Source organism: Eriocheir sinensis, chromosome 16, assembly GCF_024679095.1.
Source record: "Eriocheir sinensis breed Jianghai 21 chromosome 16, ASM2467909v1, whole genome shotgun sequence".
Taxonomy (NCBI): Eukaryota; Metazoa; Arthropoda; class Malacostraca; order Decapoda; family Varunidae; genus Eriocheir; species Eriocheir sinensis.
This window is the reverse complement of record NC_066524.1, coordinates 4,804,974-4,814,040: the sequence shown is the minus strand read 5'-3', so window position 1 is coordinate 4,814,040 and position 9,067 is coordinate 4,804,974. Positions and strand designations below refer to the sequence as shown.

General features: G+C 48.9%; 1 protein-coding gene across 1 annotated transcript in view; it reads left to right on the top strand.

The window, feature by feature from the left end:
* The first annotated feature begins 4,999 nt into the window (after positions 1 to 4,999).
* Positions 5,000 to 9,067, top strand: part of LOC126999142 (uncharacterized) — a 33,134-nt gene continuing 29,066 nt past the window's right edge. The window contains exon 1 of the mRNA XM_050861472.1: positions 5,000 to 5,201. Coding sequence (XP_050717429.1) covers positions 5,000 to 5,201 — 202 coding nt within the window. The remainder of the gene's footprint in view (positions 5,202 to 9,067) is intronic.

The window sequence follows — 9,067 nt, the reverse complement described above, 5'->3', positions numbered from 1 at the left end:
GTCGTCCAATTTGGCTCCCGGAATACAATAACGCCTCCGCGTCTCTGTATTCCTGCCGCAGAATTCCGTTAATTGACCTCTAACCAGCGAGTCCCCTACAAGTCTAACAGATGTTTTCAGCTTGTCTGTGCCCCGAAACTGTGTCTGATCTACGCAGACCACAGCAGGAAGAATGGTCTTGTGGCGTCTAATGGATGAGTAGTGAGGAGTGGGAGTGTGGTGGCGACTGGACGTGGAGGCGTTAGGAGGGCTGGTAGAGGAGAGGGACAAGGGGGAGCCAAGGGAAGATGAGGAAGAGGCGGAAGGGGTTGACTACAGGGGAGTACAGGAGGAGGATGTTGAGGATGTGGAGGAGGGGGCAGAGGCGGAGGAGGAGGAAGGGGAGGAAGGTGTTGACTGGGGAGGAGTAGAGGAGGAGGATGTTGAGGATGTGGAGGAGGGGGGAGAAGAAATGTATGAGGAGGCGGCAGAGGCGGAGGAGGAGGAAAAGGCGGGAGGGGTTGGCTGGGGGGGAGTAGAGGAGGAGGATGTTGATGATGTGGAGGAGGGGGCAGAGTTGGAGGAGGAGGAAGGGCGGAAGAGAGAAGAGAAGAGGAAGGAAGGAAGGAAGGAGGGAGGAGGAGGGAGGAAGAGAAGGAAGGGAAAGGAGCAGTGGGGAGGGAAAGGGAAAAGAGATAAGATAAAGGGAAAAGAAAGGAGAAAGTAGAGAGAAAGGGAGAGAAAAACGGAAGGGGTGAAGGAGAGGGAAATGGAGTGAAAGAAGAGAGGAAGGGAGCAGGGAGGGAAAGTGGAAGGAGGAGGAGGAGAGAAATGGGAGGTGGAGAGAGAGCGAGAAAGGAGAGAGGAAAGGGGAAGAAAGGGAAGGGAAAGTGGAGGAAAGAGGAAGAGATGCGGTAAGGGAGAGAAAGGGAAGAGAAAGGGAAGGGAAAAGGAGAAGAGGTGAGGGATGGGAGAGGAAAGGGGAGAGAAAGGGAAGGGAAAGGGAGAAGAGGTGAGGGATGGGAGAGGAAAGGGGAGAGAAAGGGAAGGGAAAGGGAGAAGAGGTGAGGGATGGGAGAGGAAAGGGGAGAGAAAGGGAAGGGAAAGGGAGAAGAGGTGAGGATGGAGAGGAAAGGGAGAGAAAGGGAGGAAGGGAGAAAGGAGAGAGGTGAGGGAAGGAAGGGGTGAGAGAAGGAAAGGGAGGGGTGGTGGAGAGGGAGGGAAAGGAAGGGAGGGAAGGAAGGAGGGAGGAAGGAAAGGGTGAGAGAAGGAAAGGGAGGGGGTGGAGGGAGGAAAGGGAAGGGAGGGAAGGGAAGGAAGGAAAGGGTGAGAGAGAAGGAAAGGAGGGGTGGTGGAGAGGGAGGGAAAGGGAAGGAGGGAAGGAAGGGAAGAGGAAAGAAAAGGGTGAGAGAAGGAAAGGGAGGGTGGTGAAGAGGGAGGGAAAGGAAGGAGGGAAGGAAGGGGAAGGGGAAGGAAAGGGTGAGAGATGGAAAGGGAGGGATGGTGGAGAGGGAGGGAAAGGAAGGAGGGAAGGAAGGGAGGGGAAGGAAAGGGTGAGAGAAGGAAAGGGAGGGGTGGTGAAGAGGGGAGGAAAGGAAGGGAGGAAAGGAAGGAAGGGAAGTGAAAAGGATGAGAGAAGGAAAGGAGGTGTTGGAGAGGAGGAGGAAAATTAAGGGAGGGAAGGAAGGGAAGGGGAAGGAAGGGGGATGAAAAGGGGAGTTTGATTAGAGAGGAAAGGGTAAGGGAGGAGGGAGGGGGAGGGAAGAGGTGAGGGAGAAGGGAGGGGGAAGGAGAAAGCAAGAATAAGGAGAGAAGAAGAATTAGAAAAGAGAACAGGAAGAAGATTAAGAGAGGAAGTGAGAGAAAAAGTAAGAATAGAAATATTAGTAAATAAAGAGGAAAACAAAACAAACAAAACCTCACCTTTCCGATCCCACAGGAGGAGGAGGAGGAGGAGGAGGAGGAGGAGGAGGAGGAAGAGGACTGAGTGATATCAGTGTTGGAGTTGATGGCGGTGGTTGTGGTGGTGGTGGTGGTGATATGTACTGGCTCGATTCTTGTTACTGGTGGTGGTGGTGGTGGTGGTGGTGAAGGGGGTGGGGGTGAGGGTGGGGGTCAGGGGGAGGGGTCGTCCTTGGGTGGAGGGGGCTGAGGGGACGGGGGGGGGCTGGGGGGCGTGGTGGGGGTAGCTCCTGTCCTCCTTGGCGATGCATTTGGGGGGCGTGAGAGGAATCTGTGAGGGGAGAGAAGGGGGGGGGTTGGATAGACTCTCTCTCTCTCTCTCTCTCTCTCTCTCTCTCTCTCTCTCTCTCTCTCTCTCTCTCTCTCTCTCTCTCTCTCTCTCTCTCTCTCTCTCTCTCTCTCTCTCTCTCTCTCTCTCTCTCTCTCTCTCTCTCTCTCTCTCTCTCTCTCCTTCCTGTTCTCTCTCTCTCTCTCCTCTTTCCTCCATTTCCTCCCCCTTCTTTCCTCCATCCCTCCTCTTCTCCCCCTCCTCTACATCACTTCTTGCTTCTTTCCTTTTTCAATCCTACTTTTTCATTCGTTACTTCCTTACTCTTTTACCTCCCTACTTCCTTATTCTCTTTCTCCCTTACTTCTTTACTTCCTTCCCCAATCCCTGGCATTCCTATTTCCTTCCTTCCTTCCTTCCTTCTTTACCCCCTTCACTATTCCTTACCTCATTTTTTTCTCCTACTTCCCTTTTATCCTGTGTCTCCTTTTCCTAGTTTCTTCCTCTCTTTTCCTTTTCCTCCATTTCCAGGTTTTTTCTCTCTCTCTTTCAATTTTCTCCATCGTTCCTTTTCTCTCTCTTCCCTCGACTTTTTTTCCTCCCTCCAAACACACATTTTTTTCATTAACTTTCTCTTTGTTTTCTCCAATTTTCTCTTCTTCCACTAACAGATCCCTTTTTTCATTCCCTTTCTTTTTCTTCCTCCTCGCATTTACACTTTCCCTTTTTACGTTTCCTTTCAGACTCTTCCCTCCACTTCCTGTCTCTCCTTCCACTTACAACTCCATTTTTTCTCCTTCCCTTTCCATTGGTCCGTAACCTCGGGACAAATACCAGTGTTGTTATTCTTATTCATCTACTTCGCGTAATGTTTTAAACAGTGGGATTAAACAATTATTGAAGGGAAATAACGCTCACTTCTTACTATTTGGGCCATATTTTTAAACGTATCGGGCTCCCTGTATGACTATTTCTCAAGGCCACGGAGAAGTTTAACCGGGTTGTCTTGGGTGATTTACTATTCATGGTGCAGAAGGCGTGTTCAGCTATCATAAGGATCACAAAACAGTCCATGAATACCCCAGCAACTTGAACGAGAGGCTTTTCTAACAGAATACCTTCCATCCAGCCAATCACCGTAGCTAACATCACCCTCCTTCCGTCCAGCCAATCAGCTCCCGTAGCGATCTTCACTACAAAAGGTGCCACTAGCTCTAGATTCGACCCTATGCAATGTCAACTCCAAGGTCCCCAAAACGGCATATCTCAAACCGAGGTGATGTGGTAAATCTCGACCCTATGTATGGTAAGCCGAGGCGAGAAAGGTGCCCATCTCAAGAAATCAAAATCCCGTGCCTGATCCCCGAGGCCAAAGGAACCTCAGAAATACAATAAAGGTAAATAGACGTAACAGCTGAGTTACCCCCCGCAGCGTACCTGCAAACACTTACACACATTCAGGAACACAGTAAAAGCTGCATGGAAGAAACGCTTCAATTACCTCAAGAAAAAAACTCAGAAATTCAAGCGAACACTCAAAAATTCAATAAAAGCAACATGCAAGCAATGGTAGAATTACCCCCCGAAGATAACCCACAAACACAAATTCAGAAATACGACAAAAGCAACATGGACGTGAGGGTTGGACTACCTCTCGAAGAAAACCCACAAACCCGAACGAATATTCGGAAACACAATAGCGGCAACATGCACGTGACCGTTGAAATACCCCTCGAAGAAAACACACGAGGTGAAGTGTTCCTTCACAAACACAATGGCAGCAAACACACAGTGATGGAAAGGATAATATCGCGTTTATCAACGCCTTACCTGCGTCTACGTAACTCTATTATGCGACGATTAAACAAGTGTGTGGCCGGCTTGCTGCTACTCCTGCTGCTGGCCGGCCACGTGGCCACCCTGGCCTACGCCTACCACCAGCAAGGCCAGAGTGACCTGCTGTGGGGCATTGCGGTGCTGTGCTCCTTGCTTGCCCTCCTCCTGACGCACGGGCGTGCTTCCCTGCGTTGGGCGTGGCACGCCGTTCACGTCACTTATAGTGACGACCTCGCGCGAGGTGCCCTCCGCGTGCTAAACGACCATCAGGCACAGCCCCTGCTGCACGCCATAGGCCTGGGACCCCCTGACGCCCTGGACGCCCTCGCCTACTGGTGGTGGGTCCTACAGGGACTGCTGCTCGCTACCCTGGCGAGCTTCATCTCGGGGCCCAGCGCCCCTCATGACGACAATCCTGACAGTAATATTCACCCTGTGGGTGAAGAGGGTGACTTTAAAGAAGTGGAATTGAGGGAGGTGGTGGTGGTGGTGGAGGTTGGACAGCAGAACAATAACAGCAATGAGCACGAAACTGTTGAATCACCTCCTGGGGCTAACACACAAAGTGAAGTGTTCCTTCAGACACACAGTAACAACAAACACGGAACGGTCCGAGGCATAATGTCACGTGTATCAACGTCTTGCCAACGCCTACTCAAGGTTATTATGGCGTGTGGTGTGGCCGGCCTGCTGCTGCTCCTGCTGCTGGCCGGCCACGTGGCCACCCTGGCCTACGCCTACCATCAGCAAGGCCAGAGTGACCTCCTGCGGGGCATTGCCGCGCTGTGCTCCGTGCTCGCCCTGCCACCCCTCGCCCTCCTCCTGCCAGCCGGGAGTTCCTTAATGAGTTGGGCGTGGCTCGCCGTTCACGTCACTTATAGTGACGATCTCGCGCGAGGCGCCCTCCGCGTGCTAAACGACCTGCAGGCACAGCCCCTGCTGCACGCCCTGGGCATGGGCCACCCCGACGCCCTGAACACCATCGCCTACTGGTGGTGGTTCCTACAGGGGCTGCTGCTCCCTATCCTGGCGAGCTTAGTCTCGGGGCCCAGCGCCCCTTATGACGGCAACCCGGATGATGACGACGCCGGCGATAACAACCCTGACTGTGACAGCCCTGACGATGACAACCCTGACCGTGATCTTGGCCCTGCGGGTGAAGAGGATGACTTTGCGGAGATGAACCTGAGGGAGGTGGTGGTGGTGGTGGAGGCGGTGGATTGGCCGTTCAGGGTGGGGGCGCTAGTTCTCTTTCCTGACTCGCCCCTCCTCCAGCCTCGGGGGGAGGAGGAGATGGAAGACGAGGATGAGTTTGAGAACGTGGATCGGATGGAGGTAGCGGAGGCGGTGGAGGAAGGGTTGTTTGGGGTGGGGGCCCTTGCCGCCCCTCCCGAGCCGCCTGCCGAGGAGGAGGGTGAAGAAGAAGATGGTATTGAGGAGGTGGAAAGAAGGGAGGTGGTGGGGAAGGTGGTGGGGGTGGTGGTGGAGGGGCAGGTCGGGGAGGGGGTTGCTGCCACCCCTCCGGACCCGCCCGCCCGCCACCCTGGTCCTGTTGAGCAAGGAGGATGAAGGCGAGGATGACTCTGACGAAGTGAGCGTGAGGGACGTGGCAACGATGGAGTGAGACCACTGCAGAAAGCATAGAAAAATACAAAAACAAACAAAAAATACAAAATACGTAAAAGAAGAAAAAAAAATATAAAACACCAGAGTAAAAAAAAAATCTAATACAGAATATTTGGTTTAGATTCTTAAAAAAATATGAAACCAAATACAGAATACTTAAAACAACGGAAAATGCAACAAAAAAAGTTTAAAAAAATCAAATAGAAAATATTAGTATTAAGATTCATAAAAAAGTAAAACCAATTACAAAATACATAAAAAAAAAAAATCAAAACCCAATACAAAATATTAGGGTTAAGGTTCAACTTTATTTGCGTCTAGAAGGAGCAACGGTTTCACCCGAACAGTCGTCAATGTGAACACGTGTGCAATATTTTATATTTCCCAGAGATGTCGTGTGATATGTTTAGGGGTAATGTCGTGTGATATGTTTAGGGGTAATGTCGTGTGATATGTTTAGGGGTAATGTCGTGTGATATGTTTACGGATAATGTCGTGTGATATGTTTAGGGGTAATGTCGTGTGATATGTTTAGGGGTAATGTCGTGTGATATGTTTAGTGGTAATGTCGTGTGATATGTTTATGGGTAATGTCGTGTGATATGTTTATGGGTAATGTCGTGTGATATGTTTAGGGGTAATGTCGTGTGATATGTTTAGGGGTAATGTCGTGTGATATGTTTAGGGGTAATGTCGTGTGATATGTTTAGGGGTAATGTCGTGTGATATGTTTAAGGGTAATGTCGTGTGATATGTTTCTGGGTAATGTCGTGTGATATGTTTAGTGGTAATGTCGTGTGATATGTTTAAGGGTAATGTCGTGTGATATGTTTAGGGGTAATGTCGTGTGATATGTTTAGGGGTAATGTCGTGTGATATGTTTAGGGGTAATGTCGTGTGATATGTTTTGGGGTAATGTCGTGTGATATGTTTAGGGGTAATGTCGTGTGATATGTTTAGGGGTAATGTCGTGTGATATGTTTAGGGGTAATGTCGTGTGATATGTTTAGGGGTAATGTCGTGTGATATGTTTAGGTGTAATGTCGTGTGATATGTTTAAGGGGAATGTCGTGTGATATGTTTTGGGGTAATGTCGTGTGTTATGTTTTGGGGTAATGTCGTGTGATATGTTTAGGGGTAATGTCGTGTGATATGTTTAGGGGTAATGTCGTGTGATATGTTTAGAGGTGATGTCGTGTGATATGTTTTGGGGTGATGTCGTGTGATATGTTTAGAGGTAATGTCGTGTGATGTGTTTAAGGGGAATGTCGTGTGATATGTTTAGGGGTAATGTCGTGTGATATGTTTTGGGGTGATGTCATGTGATATGTTTAGGGGTAATGTCGTGTGATATGTTTTGGGGTAATGTCGTGTGATATGTTTAGTGGTAATGTCGTGTGATATGTTTCTGGGTAATGTGTGTGTGTGTATGTTTGGGTAATGTCGTGTGATATGTTTAGGTAATGTCGTGTGATATGTTTAGGGTAATGTCGTGTGATATGTTTAGGGTAATGTCGTGTGATATGTTTGTGTGTGTAATGTCGTGTGATATGTTTCTGTGTGTGTCGTGTGATATGTTTAGGGTTAATGTCGTGTGATATGTTAGTGTGTAATGTCGTGTGATATGTTTAGGGGTAATGTCGTGTGTGTGTGTTTAGGGTAATGTCGTGTGATATGTTTAGGGTGTGTGAGTAATGTCGTGTGATATGTTTTGTGTCGTGTGTGTGTGTGTGTCGTGTGTGTGTGTGTAATGTCGTGTGATATGTGTGTGTGTGTGTGTGTGTGTGTCGTGTGATATGTTTTGGGAGTAATGTCGTGTGATATGTTTAGGTAATGTCGTGTGTGATATGTTTAGGGTAATGTCGTGTGATATGTTTAGGGTGTAATGTCGTGTGTGTGTGTTTTGTGTGTGTGTGTGTGTGTGTGTGTGTGTGTGTGTGTGTGTGTGTTTTGTGTGTAATGTCGTGTGTGTGTGTGTGTGTGTAATGTCGTGTGTGTGTGTGTGTGTGTGTGTGTGTGTGTGTGTGTGTGTGTGTGTGTGTGTGTGTGTGTGTGTGTGTGTGTGTGTGTGTGTGGGAGTGTGTGTGTGTGTGTGTGTGTGTGTGTGTGTGTGTGTGTGTGTGTGTGTGTGTGTGTGTGTGTGTGTGTGTGTGTGTGTGTGTGTGTGTGTGTGTGTGTGTGTGTGTGTGTGTGTGTGTGTGTGTGTGTGTGTGTGTGTGTGTGTGTGTGTGTGTGTGTGTGTGTGTGTGTGTGTGTGTGTGTGTGTGTGTGTGTGTGTGTGTGTGTGTGTGTGTGTGTGTGTGTGTGTGTGTGTGTGTGTGTGTGTGTGTGTGTGTGTGTGTGTGTGTGTGTGTGTGTGTGTGTGTGTGTGTGTGTGTGTGTGTGTGTGTGTGTGTGTGTGTGTGTGTGTGTGTGTGTGTGTGTGTGTGTGTGTGTGTGTGTGTGTGTGTGTGTGTGTGTTTGTGTGTGTGTGTGTGTGTGTGTGTGTGTGTGTGTGTGTGTGTGTGTGTGTGTGTGTGTGTGTGTGTGTGTGTGTGTGTGTGTGTGTGTGTGTGTGTGTGTGTGTGTGTGTGTGTGTGTGTGTGTGTGTGTGTGTGTGTGTGTGTGTGTGTGTGTGTGTGTGTGTGTGTGTGTGTGTGTGTGTGTGTGTGTGTGTGTGTGTGTGTGTGTGTGTGTGTGTGTGTGTGTGTGTGTGTGTGTGTGTGTGTGTGTGTGTGTGTGTGTGTGTGTGTGTGTGTGTGTGTGTGTGTGTGTGTGTGTGTGTGTGTGTGTGTGTGTGTGTGTGTGTGTGTGTGTGTGTGTGTGTGTGTGTGTGTGTGTGTGTGTGTGTGTGTGTGTGTGTGTGTGTGTGTGTGTGTGTGTGTGTGTGTGTGTGTGTGTGTGTGTGTGTGTGTGTGTGTGTGTGTGTGTGTGTGTGTGTGTGTGTGTGTGTGTGTGTGTGTGTGTGTGTGTGTGTGTGTGTGTGTGTGTGTCTGTGTGTTTGTGTGTGTGTTTGGGTTTGTTTGTGTTTATATACCGGATGTATGAAGGATATCCATAGGACATCCGTTTGTCGGCAGGGAAGGTAGTATAACATCTTTATTCTTGAATGAAAAAAATATCTCATTCAAACTGATCATCCTGTTTGCTTTTTAACGGACTCGTTGCACTGCTGGGAAAACTTGAGGTTAGACGCGACTGTGACGCCAAGATCTTTGACCTAGTGAACGCCTTAAACTTTAACGCCGCACATTTCATAGTCTTTTATATTTCTAGATTCAACCTGCATAATCTGGCACTTGTTTATATTAAAAGGCATTTCCCATTTTACTGACCAATCTGATATTTTACGCAAATCTTCTTGTAGGCTCCGTCTGTCACATTCCTTAAGTACCGCATTGCCGATTTTCGTGTCGT